Source organism: Mercenaria mercenaria, chromosome 16, assembly GCF_021730395.1.
Source record: "Mercenaria mercenaria strain notata chromosome 16, MADL_Memer_1, whole genome shotgun sequence".
Classification (NCBI taxonomy): Eukaryota; Metazoa; Mollusca; class Bivalvia; order Venerida; family Veneridae; genus Mercenaria; species Mercenaria mercenaria.
The window spans coordinates 69,765,426-69,789,091 of NC_069376.1; the positions used below are offsets into that span (position 1 = coordinate 69,765,426).

Sequence of the window (23,666 nt, forward strand, 5' to 3'; positions counted from 1 at the left end):
GTGTAATTGTGACCAGTAGTTTCAGAGAAACTGTTTAAGTATAGGCCTAAGTGTTCACGCAGAACGATGGATGACGGGCTCCAGACAGTCCATCTTTATACTAACAAAATTAAGATGAGCTAATACATCAAAGTCAAATCTGCATTTTTATTGTGCTGACATCACGTGTAATGCGATATTTCCATTTACATTTTCGCATTTCACACTGTCTGATTCCAAACCAAGATGGGAACGTAGTGCATTTCTCTCATTCTTATTGCCATGCAATAACGTAAATAGTATAATTGATCGCCTTTGAGTTGTTCCTGTTCATAAAAATGCGACAATTCGTGAAATGACATGCTATTTTATCATGTTTAACCTCTTTACCTGTTTCTTCGTTGAGGCAAATTGATCAAGAAGCTGATAATATTTATATGCGTATACATCCATTTTACGACACTGCTTCTTTAATTCAAAGCTATACGCAACGTTTTCTTAGACCTTATATTGATTCTGAATCCGATCATAAACGAAACTTTCTAAAATTATCTTTCATAAATAAAGGATAACCCATGTGAGATAAGATTTTCCAGCACTTCTAAAAATAGAGGTTTTTCTGTCCGATAAGTGAGATAATCTTATCTCACATGGGTTATCCCAAACTCCTGTGACGGACTACTTCATGCACTGAATATACGTATTATTTATGTAAAATAATTAAAAATCAGGTACCTTTATCTTTTCTCTCCGTTCCTTATAGTGTATTTCTCGATTCAAATTTCATTACTTTATGATAAGAACATACCGTTACGCTACAAACGACAAAACTAAAGCGGAACTTTGTTATTGTGCGTCTCTGAACTGTCATGACGTCACTTCTGCTTACGGGCGTCAATTTCCCGCGTTTTAAATAGTTTCATATTTTCATGCTTGTTTTTATTGTTTCTGTTGTGGTGAGTGAGAAATAGAATCCATCATTGGTGTTCGGTGAAGATCGGAAATCCCAACCCTCGGGCGCACCGCTAAAGTCTTAAACTCGGCACAGCCTCGTTTAAGACTTGAGCGGTGAGAAGCTTCAAATAATAATATTATTATATGACGCATTTACAACACAGAAATATTACAAAATGAAATGAAATATACAAAAACTTACCAGTTATCACTACTAGATGAGAATGATACTGTAAAAGGTCATGTAAATCAATGTATAAATTTTAATGTCGCACTTGACGACAGTCAGATGAAGCTCCCTATTCTTTACTGGATCCCTAAACTTCACAAACTCCATATAAAGCTCGATTCATTGCAAATTCAACCTTATGCACTACAAAAAACATCTCTCTGCTTTTGACTTGTCTTACTTCAATAAAAGACCATGTACAGCAATATTGCTCCAAGGTATATGAGAACTCGGGTGTTAATCTGTTTTGGTCCATCAATAACTCTGCAGATGTTATAAAAAAGCTAAAAAAACAAACACTTCGAATGTTCGAGTATAAGTTCTTATGACTTTTCTACTCTGTACTAATTTACCACATAATGTTATTAAGGAAAAACTGGTAGCTTAAATTGATAAAACCTTTGCAAGAGAAAACGTTAATTATCTGGCTTGCAATGAAACCAGAGCATTCTTTTCTAACAGTGCATTTAAGGGATACAACCTATGGAGTTGTGATCTGGTTTGTGAAGCTCTAAGGTTTCTACTAGATAACATATTTATCAAATTTGGCAATAAAACTTACAGACAAGTAATTGGTATCCCGATGGGAACCAACTGCGCGCCACTCATTGCTGATTTATTCTTATACTGTTCTGAACGAGATTTCATGCTTAGATTATCCACTGAGACACAATTTGAAATTATTGAAGCTTTTAATGGAACTTCAAGGTATCTTGCTGATAATTTAAATATGGACAACCTATATTATTCAGAAATGGTGAAACACATTTACCCAAAAGAGTTACAGCTTAACAAGGCTAATACTTCAGACTTAGAAGCGTCATTTTTGGATTTAAATTCAACAATTGTGAATAATAATCTAGAAACAAAAACATATGACAAAAGAGACGATTTTAATTTTGAAATTGTCAACTTCCCCCACCTTGATGGGGATGTCCCTTGAGCAACATCATATGGTGTCTAAGTTTCACAACTTATTCGTTTTGCAAGAGCTTGCTCAAAGATAGAGAATTTTAATTATAGAAATTTTCATATCACCAAGAAATTATGACAACAGGGTTACCGTTATCATAAGCTACAGAAAGCTTTCAGTAAATTTTACTACAGATCGTCCGGACTGTTAGAAACATACAATACTAACCTAAAGACTCTTTTAAAACTTGGACTTACACACCCAGAGATGTAGTTTATATCATTTGGAAAATTACACACAGTCATTATTTTAATCAGATATTTGTAAAATGTGTTAAAAAGTTTATCAAAAGAAGATACGATGCGAAAATCGTGAAGCACAGTGCATGTTTAGTGACTGACCCCTCTACAGTTAACCGCTACGCTTTCCTATTTGATGGTGCGATGACTAATAAAGTGTAAGACTCCATGATCCTTTTCTCCTAAATCCAACATACAACGGACGGAGGGAGTTGAATTTTGTCTTGCAGCTTTCTTAGTCGTGGCTTTAAAAGTTAGGCTCTTGGTGCTCTGACTTCAGACAAGTTGTTGAGTACATTGGTATAATTATACCTTAGATTACCTTAATTTTATGTTTTACTTAATTAATTTGGTATTTTTTTGCTAATGTTAGAGCCTTTCTCCTACAGCGTGGATTTTATTACATTGTGCTTCTAATTTGTTGAAAAAATAGGGTAAGTGCGAGATTGGCTTGCCCTAAACGCGTTTAAACCCCTAGTTTCCTATATATAGGTTACTGACCGTTTCAAGGCGGTGCCCCTATTTTCGACTGGTTTTCTGTCTGTCTTGTATTTTCTGTTGCATATGTTGTCTTGTTTGTTGTAAGCGTTGTTTTTTTCCTCCTTCTCCTTGCTCCCCCTGTCGCCCCCTACTTTCCCCTTGCATTTGCGCTCCCCCGTTTTGGCGTCCCCCCACCCCCTTTACTATGAGTTGGTTTTCCTGCCCCCACCTTTATTTTGGCTGCCGGGGTCCAGGGACGGTGCTCGATTGTTTTATCCTGCTTGTTTGTGTGCTTGTGTGTCTAAAGCAGTGCCCTGCAGTGTTCTTATATCTTACTTGTCTGCCTTTTTATGTTAGTTAGTTGGGTGTGGTTGTGGTTTATCTTTGATACATGAGTGTCTGCGCTATTGTGGTTTACGTTATGGTGTAACTGTGATTAATGAAAGTGGCATTCCATTTGTATATTTATCCATGTTCAACTTTCCCCTTCAACCTCCTCCCCAACCCCTTTCTACCCTTTACCCCTTCCCCCCCCCCCCCCACCCCGTCTATATTTGGCATACATTTATTTGTACTTGTCAGATTTTTTAAGCAACCCGTCTGTAATATTTATAACTGAAAGGTCAAGATCACACGCAAAAGTTTTAGAGAAAGAATGAGACAACACAGCTTATCCAAAATAAATGAGCCGCGCCATGAGAAAACCAACCAGCATGGATCCAGACCAGCCTGCGCAGTCTGGTCAGGACCCATGCTGTTTTCTTTCATAGCCTTTTGAAATTAGAGAAACCATTAACGAACAGCATTGATCCTGACCAGACAGCGCGGATGCGCAGGCTGGTCTGGATCCATGCTATTCGCAAACGCACTATGTTGGTTATCTCAAGGCGCGGCTCAAATAATGATCACGATCAGACGTGTTGCGCACTAAATATAGGCTGACAAGACACGGTGAAGCATGTCCGGTTTCTAATTGCTCAAAACGAGGAGATGAGTAGTCACGGCGTTCCACAGATAGTGTGATGTGAATTGCCCATAGAAATCATTACCATCTGTGGGCCTGTTTAAAACCATGGATTCGATCCCTGATGAAATAAAGTACTGTAAAACAAACGTATTTACACAATATCAAACTTACGCAAACAATAAAACCATTATAATTCTTTGACAATTAACCTACGATTAAGGCAGTGTAAACAAGGGAGATACTAAATTCTTTATTATGCCAGCCAAATACTTAATGATAACCTGCCTGAAAAGACAATGCTCTATGATCAATGTACGAATAACAAAAAGAAATAATGCATGTCAGTTCCGACAGACTTTTATACACCCGTGAAACAGAGCGTATTATAAATTCATCTGCGGCGGCAAGTACTAAAGGTGTCCGCTTTTAAAGTTGAAAAGTTCTTATCCAGTATTCACCAAACTTGCCCTGGATGGGCATACTATGCCGGTAAAATTCTTAACCAGATAGGTCCTCCTAGCCTCTCTTATTGCTCTTGAAATGACTCAAAAATGCGAAAACTGACAGCGTCCATATTCTAACTTGAGTAGTTCTTATCCAATGTTTACAAGACTGTGTCTCTATATTTATGAGCACAAAATCAGCACAATATCTCGACCAAGTTCAACAATCAGCTGGATCTTCTAAATCTCACTGGAGCTATACCACTGAATCAGAATCATTCAAAATTGAGAAAAATTACAGTTTCCGCTGACTAACTTGAGCAGCCTTCAATCACTGTTCACCAAACTTGGTCAGAAAATTTATATCTCTGTAAAGTTTGACAACCAGCCAGTGAGTCCCAGTCACTCATTAGTTATGTTCCTTGAATTACTCACAAAGCAGACATAATGAGTGTGGGGGTATCATCCTGCCTAAACTAGATTACCATCCGAATAGTCTTTGTCGCTCTTGAGTTTTGACTATTTAATCAGTAGAAAATGAGAAAACTGACGACTAGTCGGCTCAGTAAGTAAAGTATTTTAATAAAAAGTCGAAAGTATTTTGCTTTGACGGGTGTATATTGTGACAGTCTGGTGCTGTTATTACGGATAAATTTGTCATATGGTATTTAATGGTGTAGTACGAAGTGAACTGTAAGTACAACGTTGTGATATCTGCTTCTAAATAACTGAAGATAAGAACTATTAAATATATGTATGTGTATAAACAAAATTCTGACAGATATCTAACGTTCGGGAGCCATAATGTCAGGACTGTTGTTATCATCAAACTGGTGTTGTATAGCAATTGTAAGCATTTTGTTAATAGGTAAGTCATTCTGTATACCTTACTGTCTGCGAAAATATTTAATTTTAACAATATATTTTACACATTTAGACTTAACACGTATAAAAACACAGACGGTAACATTTCAGAGCCGTACAATTACGAAATATGTCGGAGTTCTATAGGTGCTATTTTGAGTCAGAAGACCTTCAGCATACTTTAAATGCATTCATTTACTTCATTCCGACATGGATATAGTTTTTAACCACGAGCGAAATCTTACAATGACTTTTGTATTTCCACTTTTTTCACATGTTTCAATTGACCTATTTATTTTAAAAAAAAATCTAAACCGACACAATTGTCAACTAACATGTTTGGAATAGCAAACGTTCTAACGTCAAATCAGACGCACGTTTTCAACAGACCGCATCACGCGTCACGTGACAATGTGACGTACATAAACAATCCTGACCGACGCAACATTGTTGCGCCTTTGGGGTCAAACGACTCATAGACATTTAAATGCATAAACCGTTTGATAGAAATGAAAGACTTCACGAAAAACTGTCTTAACTCATTAAAAAATATGGAACATTATATAACTCTGCTGACATCCATTCGCAAAACCTACATGTTTGTTTTACGACTACATTTTGAACTTGTACAGATAAAGTTAAATGCTGACCTTTCATTAAGAGTGATGTTTAAATTTTCTCTAAATCCGTACTGGTATGGAATTTGAACCCTTTTTAAAGTATCATACACATTTTAGCAATAACAGTTTTTAGTTTTATATGCGCAATATATTTTCTTGCATGCCGGACAGGATTTTTCCGTGCTTTTCCGGTGCTAGAAAAATCTGTAAGATGACTCACGTGCTATAATTCATGAATACCTGCGTTTTTCTTTATATCTTCTACAAATTGAAGAATAAGGCATGCAAGAAAAAGAATCAATCACTGGCAGCGGGTAAAGATGGGTATATCCGGCACGAGGGTAACTGTTTAGGCGGAAACGAGGCTTCTGTTTGAATCTTTATATTTCTATGTAATATGGTTAAGAAAAAATGAAATGTCAACCTATGATACTGTACTGGTTGGGACCCATTTTCCGGACAGGACTAGTTTCCGGACACATGTAATATCCGCTTTATTTCGTTGTTATTCATGTAATTGTTTCATCTAGATCATTTAGATGTTTGTTCTTCATGTCTACAGCAAACCACTATTTTATAAGGCTGTATAATGTTAGGGTTTTTGATGATAACTCACCTGCGTTTACAAAACAGCTTTCTGTCTTAACGGGGCATGAAGATAGCATTGCGCAAGCGCAGTAGTTCACATATGCCGAGCTATCAAGTGGGGAAGAAATAATCAAACTACATAATGATTGTCTGTTGATAACATGCTCTACTTTTAATTTAACGCTAAAAGTTACGTAAGATGCAGGGCTGTCGATTTTTGCACTAATTTCATTCTATATCTATTGGAATTATCAAGAATTCGTATAAGACGAAATTCGAGTTTTTTATAGTCAACCTCGGTTTGCTTTCGTGGTTGCTATTGAAAGTCGGGTTATGTTTCGTGCGTAATTTTGAAGAGATGAGTAATAAAGAAATGTGTAGAAATAGTTTAATTACTTATTTTTATATCAAATTAACAACAAAACACTGTCAAAATATTTGTCCGGAAACTGGTTTACCTGACGGGAAAAATAACTCATTTTAGTGACCCCATTCGAGGCCCCATGGAACCCATATTTTACGTCACAGCGCGATGCTGATTACAACATCGGATGTGGAAGGAGCTGAAGTTTGTGCAGTGTGAGCTTCATTTATGTCAAATATTTTTTTAGGGAATAAAAGAGCCGAAATATGAAAATGTATCCGGAAAATGGTTCCCAACCAGTAGGGTTTTCTATTTCGAAGGCTTAGGCCTAAAAAATATTTGTTTCCGGTAATATGCTAAAAAAATTAGGGTAGGTAGGTCGTATTTTATTTTTTTGGAATATTTTTTTATTAAGTGAGACTTTTCGGAAATTATTTTTGTGTCAAAAAATTAATACAAATAAGGGGATTATGCCTTTAAAGCAAAAAAAGTGCAGTTTTGCAACTTTTTATTAAAAAATTGAAAAAAAATCTTCAAGGCCATAAAAAGCATTTAGGGTCGGGCCAAAAAATTAGGGTAGGTCGGGATATCGGAAACAAACAATTTTTTACGCCTTAATGGAAGCTGTCCTAAGTTGTTCAATAGTTTTAATGAGTTACGACAGTTTGTCGTGAAGTCTTTGATTTCTATCAAACTGTTCTATCTATTTAAACATTTCTTTTTTACAAATGTAATAAGTTCTATCTTATCTCCTCGAATGAATGTTTATAAAATAGTTGTGATGCTTTGGAGCACTTACTTGGTTCGGCAACCAGTTTAGAAAAAACAACAACAACATTTCAAGAGGATATATCTTACATGTATCAAATGCTTAGCGAATACACTCTATTTTATATCCAAAACTCGGCTTTAAAGACATCGTTTGTATTATTTGTTGTTGCTTATTCGACATTACATTATGAGTAAACCAGTAATACAACTTAAGGTCAGTATAATACATGAATAGGTTTACACACAACTCTAGCAGAATGCCCAGATGGATGGACTCGCTTTCATGATTCTTGTTATTTCTTTGGACACCATGACATGACTTTCCTAGAATCCACGGTGAGTTAAGCTGATTATCATTTTCTAGTTGAAAATTGAGAGTCAAACGAATGCTCTAGAAATAAATTGTTATGTTGAATTGTTGTTTCAATATCGTAGTTCGCTTTAAATTATGCATCATGTATTCTGTGTTAAATAACGTCTACATTGCACCTTGATTTCACTTAATATTGCCCACAGTACCATGAGAATCACATTGTTCCTTACCTAAATTCGTTTTATTATCCAGTGGGATGTAGAATTCTATTAGGAAGCTACATGGATACATGGTTCTATCTAGGTAATCTCGTGAACATGCTTGAAATAGCATGTTTTTGCAGACGCCTTGTTAACATTGCTATGAGTTGGGAGTTTGTCTTCTGGCCTGTTTCGTCAAGCCCATTTCTCTATTTTGCAATGACATTCAGTACATATATAATGGTTTTCTTAACCTTTATATATATTTTTAAATGATCGTTTTTTTTTTATAGTTTGAATACTGAGCCACCTGTTCTCATTGCTTGTGAAAGTGCATTAACACGGGTATAAACCACGTTGGGATTTCTTGCAAATCATCAGAATCCCGTATAAACGCACAAAAAATAGCATTTAATTCTTAATATACTGTTAATATGATATAACTATCGTCGCCGCGAGTCGTCAGCAATATTCTTTTTAACTATCGGCGATATATGACCATTTTGTGTTGGTTCGCCGTAAACCCCAACTCACTCAGTCACTCTTTTTAACTATGGCAAATAAGGATAAACAACGGTAAAATAACGATTGGTAGTATTTACGGCGGCTGTAATCGCAGAGTACCTGTGCTTAAAGGCTTTAAGCTATAGTGCTTGGTGCTCTCACTTCTGACAAGTTATGGAGTACAGTGGTGTGCTGATAACTGGGATTGGCACTTTCTATATAGTTCACTTTATAAGGTCTAGGTTACAGCTTATCTCAGGGGGGATTTTTTTATTTGCATCGTCTTGTCCGTCTATTTGAAAACAGGACAAGTGTGAGGCTTGTATGCCCCAAACGCGTTTAAACCCAAAACGTCTTTTTATACAGGTTAATGACCGTTCCAAAGTAGTCTCCATATTTTCAACTTGCCTCATGTACTTTTCGTTTTAAATGTTATGTGTACTGTCTAGTATGCTGGTAGTGTTTCTTCCCTTTATACCCCCTCCTCCCACATTTTCCGTATCTCCCTGTCCCCCACCCCCTCCTCCCCCACCCCATTTTACTCAGCCTTCCCTATTTCTACTTCTTCTTGTTACCCCATCCCCAGTTTTGATATAATTCATACAACTAAAATGTACTTGTTGATGATTATTTGAAGCGACATGCATGCTAAATCATTCTTCTCAAGTTTCTGTTTGTTGTTGGCCTACTTTGAGATGTGTTGTTCAAGTTGAGTGCACTGTGTTCAGTGCCTCCAGAGAGTCTACCCTTACCATTTGATATTTACAGTTCACATGTAAAAACTATTTCATAAGCGTACTTCATTCGAGATCCAAACATGTTATATATTGTACCATGTCTGTATATTGCAGCGTTTCTGTACACATTACAATGCTCATCTTGTAATCATAGAAGATGACGTAGAAAACAAATTCATTGCAAGCGTTCTTGAAGAACTAAACAGTGAGTATTTGATTTTATTTTATAAAACACCTTTTATATTTTGATAATTTCAACTTTCAAGCAAAATTTAGCTGAATGGAAGTCATTTGTTAACCTTGTGTAGGCCTAATGTCTATATTTTTTATATAAAGGGCTTCGTTTATTGTCTGTAAGTATTGACCTGGCACTCGTGAATATTCCGTAAATTAATTCTTGGTGTCCGAACATAAATAGCGATATAACTATTTCATATATAATTCTTAATGATATACTATCGCATGGGCAGGTAGCTGTGCTGACAAAGCGTTTAGCTTCCACTATCAGGATTGTGGGTTCGAGTCCGAAGTCTGACCACATCTTTTTTTCCCCAAAAATTTTATATGCATACTTACCACTTATTTGATCGAACGTATCATGATATTTATGGTTCATTTATTAAAAGTTTTCATATTTACCCGTTGTAAAAAGTGTAATAAAATTGTTTAAAAGTATCTTAGATAAAGACACTATCTGTCGCCAGCGTTCCAGAAAATAAATACTCCAAGAAACAATTAAATTTATGAAATATGATACATAAAACAATGTAAAAATAAATCAGGATATTTTACTTTAGTAATAGAGATATTTTCAGGATACAAATACAGTCGAGTCCACTTAATACGAACTCGCTTGATACGAATTTTCGGCAATAACGAACAAAACACGGATTCCCCGGCTGAGTCCTTCTATTTCTTTGTAAAATTATTTCGGTAATAGCGAACTCGCTTCATACGAATTTTCGGGAGATACGAACACATTTTGGAAGTCCCAATGGTCTAAAATGTTACAAGTGTCCATTTTTTGATACGAACTAATTTTAGATGTCGGCGGCCATTTTTTTGCTTCGCTTGATCTTTTAATAGTTTGAATTAGTACAGTGCTGATATTTAGTCGAAGTGATTATCACCTGTAAAAAGTGAATGTGTTTACTTGTTCAATACCTATTTGATAATAAAATCGATGTTTGTTTGATTCTATTGCATTACTGACAAATATCACAATAGCAGGAATATAAGGTTAAACCATCAATTGTCATAAACTGTTAAATGCATGCCTGTGAAAATTGTCCTATTGTAGATCTAGATCTATATGTGCTACAAACACTTGATGATTCAATACATTTGTACATTAAAATTTATTTGTCATACATTTTTACGTGTTTAAGTATGAATTTTGTTGACTTATTTCACTGTTAACTGAATACACACACTTGATCAGTTAAAACTACTAATGAACATCTATTCACTACTGTATTTTTATTTATCGGAAGCTATTCTCCGGGGATACCGGTGATACTGCCCAACTTGCACGGGCAAATTATCCGGGAGTCATACATTCGTTAATACGAATTTCGTTTGATACGAGCATATTTCCCAGGTCCCGAAGAGTTCGTATAAAGCGAGTTTGACTGTATTGCGTAAAATAACGAAAATGCCCGAAAATATTGGCGAAGATTAATGAGTGCCAGGTCAATACTTACGGACAATACTATACAAGCTTAGAAAATACAGATGACGCCGCTCGACTGGGCACTTAAAATAATTCGTTTCCTTCAGATAATGATACTACGTATTTGCCTGAGCAAATCGTAAGATATTTGTTACATAATGTCCATTGTTCTGATATTAAGTTTAAACTTCACGAAAATTGTTTCGATGATTAATTCAAACTTAACGATCATTGTAACGATGATCAATTCTGACTTCACGACAATTGTAAAGATTCATGTCCCTTGATCTGATGTTTAGTTAAAACTTTACAAGAATGACAATCAACATTTGTACCTTCACTACCGTTGTAAAGGCAATTCACTGTAACTTAAAGATCATTGACACGGTGATTAATTCTGACTTCAAGTCCATTACTGTAACGATGATTAGTTGCGACGTCACAGCCATTGTTTCGATGATCGATCGCTGTTAGGAGGATTACTTGAAACTTCACGACCATTAACATTACGATGATTGTACTAGTATTTGTAACTTAATAACCATTGTTTCGATTACGGTTTGTTCCTTCACGACCAGTTTTACGATCATTATGAGTTAGTCTTCGTGATCACTTTCATGCTAGTAATTAATTTTTACCTTGTTACGGTAATTATGTGACTTTACGATCATTCATACGATAATTAAATATCATTGTGATGATGATTAATTCTGACGTCATGACCATTTTTACTGTGATTAATTCCAACTTCACGACCACTGTTGTGACGATTTGCTGTTGCATTTTGGACAATGTCAAATTTGTTTTAATGTCTTCTATTTTTAGAAGTACTAACGTATACGTATTTACCTCTTCCTGACTTTGATTGCTTCATTTAAAAAATATTCATATCTAAAGTCCGTTCTTATTTTGTTTGCTTCACTCAAGAATGAAAGCTTTGGAAACATTCATATTTAAGGTCTGTCGTAGACTTTAAAATAAAACGTTTCTTTATGCTCCTTTATTGGTACTTTAGCAAAGGTCGTAATGAAGCTTTTCAGGAATTCGCCTTATACATCTACCGAATTCAGAACATTGAAAAAAAATACAACAACATAAACAAACAAATAAAAATGCATTAAGTCTGTCATGGAATGTCATGATCTGTTTTGTTGTTTCCCATATTTGATTTTGAGAGGGAAAGTAACTCCTGATGTATTTAATATGACATACGTCAGTTTTCCGATCAACCGTTTATTCCTTCGTTATCAAGTTTTTTGAAAGGGGTGAGAAGATTCTTCGGTCAAAACAAGAAAGCCCTATTATATTGTCTTCTTTGTGCAGACTGTAAGTTCACCAGAGCACGAAGTGCTAAAGGTGAGCTATTGTGACCGGCTTCCGTCGTCTGTCAACAATTGCCTTGTGAACACTCTAGAGGCCACAGTTGTGACCAAATCTTTATGAAACTTGCTTAGAATGTTTGTCTTGATAATCTCTAAGTCAACTTTGAAACTGGGTTATTTGGGGTCAAAAACTAGGTTACTAGGCAAGATCAAAGGAAAAGCATGTGAACACACTAGAGGCCATAGTTGTGACTCAATCTTTATGAAACATGGTCAGAATGTTTGTCCTGATGATCTCTAGGTCAAGTTTGAATTTTAATCCTTCTGGCTCAAAACCTAGGTCACCCGGTCAAATCAAAAGAAAAGCACTCTAGAGGCCACAGTTGAGACTCAATCGTTTTTGAAAGTTGATCAGAATGTTTGTCTTGATGCTCTCTAGGTCAAGTTCGAAACTGGGTCATGTGTGTCAAAACCTAGATCACTATGGCAGATCAAAGGAAAAGCTTGTTAACACTCTAGAGAGCAGAATTTAAGTTTGAATTTATGACCATATCTTCATGAAACTAGGGTCAAAAACTAGGTCACCTATTAAAATCAAAGAAAATACTTGTGTATGCAACAGGGGCTGCATTTTTCATTTGATGTAGGCCACCAGGTCAAATAAAAGGATAAGCTTGTTTACACTCTAGGGGTCACATTTTTTCATTCTATCTTCATAAAACTTAACATCGTCAGAATGTTTGTTATCATAACGCCTTGAATGATTTCGAATCTGGGTCACGTGGGGTCAAAAACTAAGTCACTAGGTCAAATCAAATGAAAAACTTGCATAAATTCTATAGGCCACGTTTTTATATCAATCTTCCCGAAACTTTGTCAGAATGTTTGTTTTTATTCAATCTTGAATAAGTAAAACGAATCTGGGTCATGTGGGGTCAAAATCTAGGTCACTAGGTTAAATCAAAGAAAATACTTGTTTACACTCAAGAGGTCACATATTCGGTCATGTCTTATTGAAAATTGGTCAAAATATTTGTCTCCATGAAATCACTAGGTCAAACATGTTTACACTGTTATGGTGTGTTACTCAGGTGAGCGACTTAGAGACATCTTGGCCCTCTTGATTTATTTCTTAAATTTTAATCAAAGTCTTTACCAATAGATTTTGAACTAAGACTTTGACAATGGAAGTGTTGTCAAATGACCTGAAAAGACTGATGCAATTTTGTTTTTCAGGTATTCGACACTGGATAGGACTAACTGACGAAATAATTGAAGGGACATGGAAGTGGTACAGTACAGATGAGGTGGCGAAATATACAGACTGGTATCCAGGGCAACCCGATCTCGGGAGTAGAGCTAATTGTGCGAATATCTATAGTTCCGCACCATATGCCTATCACTGGTTAGATGACGAGTGCACGTATAAATTTAGGCCCATCTGCGAAAGAGGGTGAGCTCGTTGTTATTTATCTCGTCAAAAGAAGATCTGTCGGCTTATAAACAGTTAGTAATTAGAGATGAGTCATATACATAAAAGTAGAAACTAATGAACTACATAAAAAGAAACGTTTCAGATACATGAAACTAGAAACGATTCATTTGGTAAACAGTCTGCCACACCGCTTAGTTCAATAGACTGAGTGCATATGTACGGATCATATTCTATGATTTCGATTCCAGAGTTAGGCGAACGTTCTCCATGACGATTTAATACTCACATCTTGCCTCATCAAGACAAACATTTTGACCAAATTTCATAAAGATTGAGTCACAGCTGTGGCATCTAGAGTGTTCACAAGTTTTTTCTTTGATCTGGCCTACTGACCTAGATTTTGACCTCACATGATCCAGTTTCAAACTTGACCTATAGATCATCAAGACAAACATTCTGACCAAGTTTAATAAAGATTGGGTCACAACTGTGGCCTCAAGTGTTCACAAGGCAAATGTTGACGGACGACGTACGTCGGAGAATGACCGGTCACAATAGCTCACCTTGAGCTAAAAAAACGAGAAGTAGTTTGTGTTCTGATCCTTTGTTCACATGAGATAACCCCAGAGGCTATTAAAATTTTGTATAATTATGTCCCTTTTCTTCTCAAAACACTAGATAATCAGAGGTAAGTAAGATCGGTCAGAATATATAACAGAATTATCTTAAAAAATTTAAAAGATTATTTAGTCGCTAACCAGACATAACAAACTGAGCAGTCATTTTCTGATATCTTAGAAAATTTTCTCTTTAGTTTTTGTTGTCGTATGAGTTGGAGGTCAGAGCCAGCAGTTTTTCGACCAAAGAAGCATGTAAGGTTATTTGATAAAAAATGGAAGTTGTTAACACTTTTTATGTACTAGGACCCACTTATTGATTTTAGCATGTAGAAATAAGGAAAATGAAATGTTTTAGAAACTTATTGATTTTAACATCTATACATATTAAAGTATCCTGTGTTGTCTAACTTTACTACCATACATGCAATAGGGTTTTTTTAATCAGGAACGAATGGTTTTGAGGCTGTTTTCATTATCCAATAAACAGAAAGCACGATTACTTTTGAAATGAGTGTAAAATGACGAATATGATTGCAGCAAGCATGTTATGATATGTTTCCAAGATGATAATTTACTTGAAACAAAGAAAACAAATACAGTTTTCTTTACTTAGATTTACTATGTTTTTATTTCGTCTTAAATACATCTTTTTTCAGGTTAAACACAGAGTCTGTAGTCGTTGGCAAGTAGAATCTGCTGCAGTAAATACACGATTTGTCAATTGACTTTTAATATATTTGTGGTTATGTTTCATTACCATGAGAAAATAAATTAACTAGACACAGACCTGGTTTTCTGGAAGTATTTTAGTAACAGTCCAATATTTGCATCGAGATAAAGTTTACACCAAGAAGTCCACGAAATGTCCTGTATCATTAACCTAATATTCTGTGTCCTTGATGAACAGTTTTAAATAGGACATTGATTTCATAAAGAAAAAACATTCTGAACAGGCTTCATGTAGATCTGGTAGAAAATTTTGCCTTCGGAGTGTTTTTGTATATGATATGACCTAGTGACATACCTTTACAAACTGGACCCAGGTTTCATGCGGACAAACATTTTGACCAGGTCTGATAAAGACCATACGCAAAACGTGGCATTTGCAGTGTTTACTAAGTTGTTCCAGAATTTGACCGAGTCATTCATCAACAATTACCATTCTGTTGCTTAGGTAGACCATTGGCCATGCAGAGTCTTAACTAACACGACGTGACTTGACCCATAGAGCAGAGATGACTTAAGACTCAAATTTGACTTAAAGACCTAGATTTTACAAAGCAAACAAGAGGGCCCTGAAGATCCTATATCGCTCAATAAACCTAGTTCCGAAATCCAGATATTCTAGTATAGAAGTTGGCCTAGAGTTCTTAGAGACAAACGCTTGACCATGTTTTATGTAAATCAGGTGGATAATTAACCAGGTTTTTCAATAATTTGACCTAGTGGCAGTTCAAATATTGTCAAAGATTTACGATAATCAAGTTAAAAATTGGCCTCAAAGTTTTGCCCACGTGACCCTATTACAAATTCATCCTACATTTAAAACAGACAAACATTCCAACAAAGTCTCATGATCAGGTAGAAAATGTAACCTTTTGAGTGTTAAATATGTCTTCCTATGATTTGACCCAGTGACCTAGTTTTTTACCTAGTAATCCAGTATCGAACTTTACTTAAATTTCATAGAGACAAAGATTCTAGTTTTATGAAGATCAAGTAGAGTTTATAACCTCTGGAGTGTAAACAATGTGTTTCTATGATTTGACATCGTGACCTACTTTAAGACCTATATTTCATGAAAACAAAAATTCTGAAAGGTTTTTATGATGATCAAACGAAAAATATTGTCTCTAGCTTGTTAACAAGTTTTTTTTCTATGATTTGATCTAGTGACCTAGTTTTTACATTCAGATACTCTAGGTTTTTAAGAAAACCTAGAGTATACAGAAACAAACATTCTAAAAAAGTTTTATGAAGATCATGTAAAAATATGGTCTCTTAGTGTTAACAAGCTTTCACTACGAGTTTACCTAGTGACATTGTTTTGACCTCAAGTTATCCAATTCTAAACTCTAAATATTAAATATATATATAATTCTATTTTTCACGGAAAGAAACAAAGATTTAAGATAATCAAGTAGAGAGCGTTGCCTCTACGGTGTTAACAATTTTTCTATGATTTGACCTAGTGACCAGTTACATAGTTTAAAACTAAGCCTAGATTTCATAAAGATGAGGTAGAAAATATGGTCTCTATAATGTTAACAAGGTTTTTCTATCAACTGAACTATTGACCTAGTTTTTGAACCCAGATAACCCAGTAACAAACTGGTCTGTGATTTTATTGAGGGTAACATTCTGACCAAGTTTTCTTAGTTTGGGCAAAATTGTGATTTCCAGAGTGTTACCAATAAAACTGTTGACAATGGACAACGCCAGATACAAGGTGTGTTCAAGTGAGCTAAAATCCAAGAGATCTGGTATGGGAATGGAACCATATAAACTAACAACAAGGGCCTAGCAAGGACGCTACAGACAATGTTTGGTGAAGATCCTTCAAGTGGTTTTTTATAAATTAGTTTGAGGTTTTTCAATTTTAGCTCTGTGACCCTTATAAGGGTTGAAACAAATTTGAGAGGTTACATATCACATTTGGTGTAATTCTGACCAGTAGTTTTAGAGAAGATGTTTAAGTTAAAATGTTGACGACGGATGATTGCACAGCTAATTGCTCACTCTGAAAAAAGTTTAGCTGATTCATGTAACAGCGGTATACACTGTTTATTACGAGGGACATACATATAGACATGGTGAAAACGGTCCATCAAAATGTTTGATTTGATGAAAAATGGAAGTTGTTAACACTTTTTATGTACTAGGACCCATAATTGCAGTCAAACGGAACCATCTGAAAATGGTCTATCCAAAAATAAAAATTCAATCCTAGTTAAATGTAGCTCAATCATGTAAGGATTTTTGTTTTGTTTTTAGCTTTAGAGGCACCTTAGTCAGTATAGATTCTATTGGAAACATTTAAACAAACCAAAAGCTTGCTTCTGATAAAATTTTCGTGGGCAGCCATCAAGCTGTCAAGCATTGTGAATATCTAAATTCCAATGATTTTCCCCTATTAAGGTCAAATCTGGTTTCCCCTAATTGCAAACTTAAGAAGGATGTAATCAAAAATATTAAAGAACATGTTTGTTGGAGATGTAAGAGGTTGTCCATGAAACTGATTTATGTCTAATCAAGAAAATTGAAACCATTTCAGCATGACGTAAAAACTTAGGTAAATCGAGGACAATAGAATTCGGAGTATCTATCTATACAGCCATTTTACTCTTAATAATCTCAAGTACATTCTAGGTTATCAAAGAACCATATTTTTGTCATATCTTAACTATTTCTATTCACAGGAAAAGTTGAAACAAGGAATCAGTAAAACCGAATGATGCTCCCCGATGCATGTGCTTGTCCCAATATAGGGATTAACATATTTAAAAAAAAGTGAGAATAAAAAGAAGAAAATTGAATAAAGGGAGATAATTCAAAAACTAGTTTAGATAGAGTTATGGTTCTTTGTTTGACACTGCACTTTCCGTCAATGACCTCTATCATTTTGTGAAGTTTCAATGATTAAATGCCATTACTGCTTTTCAAGTAATGCTCCGGAAAAGCCTTATTTTGTATAATTTATTGGAAATAATTAAAAAAAACTAGGTAAATTAGAGTTACGATACTTGCCTTCTTTGATATGCCTTCTATCTTAATGGCCTCAGACTATCATTATGTTAAGTTTCAACCAAATGCAATCATTACTTTTCAAATTATACTCCGGACTAAAGTGTGACGGACGGACGGACGTCCCACCGAAATGAAGGAGGCAATTTCTATTGTTATTTTCTTTTGTTTAAGTAGGGGGCTTGGTCCTATAATCTACTGTTAACGGATTGAAGCTATTGTTCTCTTTTGTTCTCTTAACTGTTAGATGGCTCTCTCTTTCATTTTCATTCTCTCGGACGGACGGACAAAGCGGCAACTACATGCTCGCCCTTCGGGTAGCATAATAAAACTAATATCCCCATGGTCCTTTATCACCATACATAGTTTTGTTATGTTCAATTTATTGCAGGATTTAGTTTTCATGGAACGTCAGGCAAGAGGTGGAGGAGAGGGAGTGGGGTTTAGGACCAGCAAACCTAATAGTTCACTGGTCAAGAAAAATAAACATACAGAAGTAATTTCTACAACTTTTATTTCAACAAAACAGAACTAATGTATGTTACAAGTGTAAACAAGTATCAAATGAATTTATTTTCTACAAATACACAAGATGCTCTTGACACAGTGTTTTTGTTACCGGATAAAGGATATAAACTGCCCTATAAAACTTATATTTGGTGATTTGGTGAGGGCGAGGTTCGAGTCTAATATGAAATTCCAATGCAGCGTATATTCTGTGTCTGGTTACAAACCTGGAACAACTGATACGTATTAGACCTTCCTGTTATAAACAAACCATGTTACAACTACCTTGACTTTCAGTATTTGCTAATTTGTCATTTAAAAGCAACAAGATCACTAACAGGATATGGAACTAGAAGGTGTTTTGTCACAGAAACATATGTCTCCCCCCTATGTATTTTAAGGATGGAAGAGAGGCATGTTTGTTTGTATGCAGGGCGAAAGTCGAAAAATTAGTTGCAGTTGGGTTTTAACGGATTTAATACATGAAGGTCTGTCCAGCAGATTGACCTGTAAACGCCAGACAAATTTTTTCTATTTTTAGCTCTGGCCGCTATTTTGTGTAGCGATATGCACAAATGGGGTTGGTAATGATCACTCCTGTGAAGTTTCGTCGGAATCTGTAGAAGTTTGGACCTGTGAAAGCCAGACAAGATGTTTCTATTTATAGCTCTGGTGGCCATTTTGTGCAGCGAAGCTGAACGTGCCAACAATATGCACATCGAAATTCAGAAAGCCGGATCATTAGCTCTGTCGGCAATTTTGTGCAGCGAAGTGGAACATGCCGGTGATATGCACAACTAGGTACTGATCACTCATGTGAAGTTTCGTCGAAATCTGGCCAGCAGTTTAACCTGTGAAAGCCGGACAAGCTTAATGTGGACGGACAGACAGACGGCGAAGGCAAAAACAATATGTCTCGGACTCCCCTACCTATTGGGGAGACATAATTACTAACACAATATGGAACAAAAATATCTTATCAGTATGTAACTAACAAAGAGCAGTTCATGTCAATTGATGCCATAAGAAACTCTCACAGTACCATTTAAAATCATTATACCATTTCAAATCATTATCTATCTCAAAACTCCTTTTATGATAATTGAGGTTTTTTTCTATATACACAGCTAAAATAATCTACTTTAACATATAACATTATGTCTTAAGCTTTATACTAGAACAGGAATCAAAAATGGTGTAATGCATACACATTGTGGCATATTTCTGCTATGAGACAGATAGGTAGTTGTAAATTTTCCAGGAAATGTGTGCATTTAAATATTTTTTTTGAAAACATTTCAGCAATAATTCTAACACGATCCAATTAATTTTCCTGTTAAACAAAGAAGGCTGAAAACAGTGAATTATTAAACAACAATTCATTGTTCTGATGTTACAATCATATCGTCATAGCGGCGCACTGGAAAAGTTGAAAACGGGCATATATTTAATGAATGCCGTCAAGGACGTGCTTTAAGTCCTAGCTAACGTGTTAGAATTGAAATAATATATCTCATTTACTGATTTGCTCTTGATTAAAACTTTATTTGCCGTTCAGATGCGTATTATTATATCACTCGGGCTGCGCCCTCATGATATAATTCATTCGCATCTGAACTCCAAACAATGATATTCAGCGACAAATCACTACATGAGATATATTATTTCTTAAATAATGTTTTCAAGATATTTCATTATTTTTTTCATGAAAATGTGTCAGCACTAAGTTTGGCTTGAAACTGACGCAAGATGTTTTGTATCTCCTAAACTTTCAAGCTTAATTGCACATTTTTCAGAAAACACTATTGCAATAAATTATATCCGCTATATATGCTTTTTTTATTCGCATGAAGCTTTATGTCTTCAGAGATCTGAAATATCAAGATAATTATTTGAAGTTTTTAGTATCGCGTTTGCTATCTAGCTTTATCGTGGCATTAATAAGCCACCATACACACATTTAAAATCGTTTCTAATACAAGATACAGCTAGATCCTAATTAAAAACTACATGAATATACAAATCATATCTCTTATTCAGTAAACGGCATAATTACAGCTTCTACAATAATACTTTTGCAACTACACCAGTCTATATTTTTTTTCTCGTAACTAAATAATCCATTGAGATATTTTGAGATTTTGTTACAAAGCAGTTATAATAACAGTAAATAAACATGATATAATGATTGCATATGCAAAATGAGTTATTTCACATGTGGTCACTATCACTGTGGGGAAACACATGACTAAAATAATCTCTCTAAACCAAATTAAATTTATGAATAATATGGGATAATACTGTAGTAACTTTTGATGTAAATCTAAACTATTGCCTATCATATGGTAACATAGATGTTTCTTAAAACTACATAAATTTCAATAACAATCACCTTCAAGCAACTGAGACTTCTTATTTTCCTGAAGTGTTTGTAATAACAAGATATCTATCATTATTATCAACTACATAATAATTTAACAATTTTCATAAGCCATATGTTATATTTAAATTTCATATCTTATCGTGGTAGCTAGGTAGGCTATTCATGTTCTTCAAAATATAACTTTTGTTTAGAGATTATTTTGATCATGTGATTTCCCACTGACTACAACAGAAATAAAAGAAACATCAAGTTTATCAGATACTGTGATTATATTTACGCTAGAAGAATTAGAATGATAAATATAAGATATCACAATTAGGATGGTCCAAGCAGGAATGGCTTCCATCTAATGAATTTAATTGAAATTATAATGTCTTTACAAATAAAAAAGTCATGCTCTGAATATGTTTATCTTTTTCCAAACTTCACATATTTGAATAACAAGACACATTAAAACCATTCCTTTCTAGGACAATTCGATCAGACTTTGTCCTTATTCTTTCTTACTTATAAGGATCGACATTAGATAGATAGATTTATTTCTGTATAAAATGTATACAAAACATCGTAAAATATATATCAAAACATGCATGTAAAAGAACATAAATGAATTGAATATATGCCATGTCAACTACATTATACACAAAGGATGACACAAAAAAGAGACAAAAATGTCTCTTATCTCCATTGTGGGCCTTATAATTTATAGTATCATATGTCATAAAAAGTATCACATCAGGCAAATACACTTAATTAAACTATTGAAAATAATTTTAATCTTACTTGTAGTCTAAAATGAAATCACATTGGATAAAAATACTAAATTGAAATAATTGCAATTATGTTAAAATGCTAATATCATTGAGCAAAAAGGTGCTCTTTGATACTGACTGAACTTATTGTAGGACTGAATATTCCTTATTATGCTGTGGCAGATTATTCCATAAGGAACAACCTTTGTATGCAAATGATCGTATGCCAAAACTCTTAACCTTTGGAATAGAGTATCTGCTACTGTCAGCAAAATTGAAATTAGTGTTTAAGTGTTTTTCTGTAGTTTTCACTCGGAATCTTGTATCTAATTATGAACAGAACTGGCCAAAACAAAATTTTCTTCTATATAGAAAGGAGCCACATGGGAAAAATTTTAAAAGCATGGTACTTGTCTTAAAGACAACTCTGTTGGCAACCGATAGCCACCCTAAAGAGGAAAAATGTCCTTTGTCAATAGGAGATCTACAGTCTAAATCTAAAACAAATCGTATGAGTTTATTCTGAGAGATTTGCAACTTGTTTCTGAGCTCTTGTGTAATTAAAAAAAAACACACTGAAGAGGCATAATCAAAATGACACTGAATAAGAGAATTGACACTGACCACAGATCTATATGATATTACAAAAAAGAAACAAATTACTTAATTTCATAAGAGGTTATAACAGGCACAAAAACATTATTAAAAGCAAGGTTTTATTATGTATATATTTCTAACCAAAAGTTCGCTATTTTGACCGTACTGGGTCTTGTGTATGTCTGATTTTACTATTGTTAAATTCATTAAATTGTAGTGATTTTTCACGCAATGGAAGGGAAGTTAACACTTGAACTTGTCTGTGAATTTTCTGAATTGTTCTAACTCATCACAATGTTAGGGGATTAGATGGAAAAATCCACAAGTGTATTGACTAAAGTATCATAGTTATTACAGACAACATTTTAAACACTCGTTTCCAAAATAGTTTAAATTCATTTATTATATAATGAAGTACAGTCACAAACTGTTATGTTATGCACACACAACTGTTTTAAATTAATAAGAAATAAATTAATCAATACAGCTCCTTTTTGGGTTTGCAAAGACACAATTATAAGTCATATGGTGACTTTCCACCATTTAGTGGAGGAGGAAGATATATGGTGTTTATCCAGGCGTTATTGACGGCATTAGCTTCTGCCCGGTTATAAACCATCTATAATCCAGCTGAATGACTTCTACATATGAAAGAATTGACCTTAAGCACAGGGAAACAGAGGTCCCCCTCTTATCTTGCTGTGACTAAGCAAAAATGCTGACGACTGAGGACTGTTCATGTGTCTTAATGTTGTGAACGAAGCAAAAGGCATCTCAAAACATGTGGAGACAAAATATTCCATTGATAAGGCGAGCCATGACGGTTGAAAGGATGACTAGCGTGATTTTACCCAGGGAAAAGCAAGTCAGAAAGAGGACAAAGTCTTAGAAATGAAAAACTAAGAATGCTTCAACAGTATAAGGCAGTAGGCAAAACCAAGTAAGTATTGTGTGTAACAGAGAAACCGACGACCAAAGACAATGGCGCATACAAACAGAAATTTATGTAAGAATTCCACAAAGCAAACAAATGCTGGTGGCTATGAAGCGTTCACGTGTCTTTATGCTGTGAATGAAGCATAAGACATCTTAAAACATGGTGAAAGAGAAAAAAGTCTATTGATATGATGAGCCATGACGGTTGAACTAATGACTGGTGTGATTTTACCCAGGGAAAAGCAAGTCAGAGTGAGGAAAAAAGCCTTAGAAATGATTTAAAACTAAAAATGCTTCAACAGTACAAAGCAGTAGGCAAGTATTTTATTTTCAAATTCAACGCCCATAGTGAGGCTCGAAGATTCCAAGAGGAGAATTTCTGTTGTAAACAAGCTGAAACCAGAGTTTGTACTTTTTATAACCAGCAAGCATACATGATAATAGCACAGATGGATCTACACAATAATGATTCT

General features: G+C 34.8%; 1 protein-coding gene across 1 annotated transcript; it reads left to right on the forward strand.

Annotated features, from left to right (window-relative positions):
• The first annotated feature begins 4,994 nt into the window (after nt 1–4,994).
• LOC123541371 (C-type lectin domain family 10 member A-like) lies at nt 4,995–15,060 on the forward strand. The gene is made up of 5 exons (XM_045326824.2): nt 4,995–5,132; nt 7,707–7,807; nt 9,340–9,430; nt 13,456–13,672; nt 14,931–15,060. The coding sequence occupies exons 1-5, from the start codon at nt 5,069–5,071 to the stop codon at nt 14,962–14,964; spliced, it is 507 nt and encodes a 168-aa protein (XP_045182759.1). The 5' UTR covers nt 4,995–5,068; the 3' UTR covers nt 14,965–15,060.
• Nucleotides 15,061–23,666: the final 8,606 nt, after the last annotated feature.

What these genes read in the sequence shown, in the direction of transcription:
- LOC123541371 (XM_045326824.2), top strand. Translation starts at nt 5,069, where the DNA reads ATGTCAGGACTGTTGTTATCATCAAACTGGTGTTGTATAGCAATTGTA. An exon ending in TGACTTTCCTAGAATCCACG is followed by an intron (nt 7,808 to 9,339) that starts GTGAGTTAAGCT and finishes TGTATATTGCAG; the next exon opens with CGTTTCTGTACACATTACAA. An exon ending in CGTTCTTGAAGAACTAAACA is followed by an intron (nt 9,431 to 13,455) that starts GTGAGTATTTGA and finishes TTTGTTTTTCAG; the next exon opens with GTATTCGACACTGGATAGGA.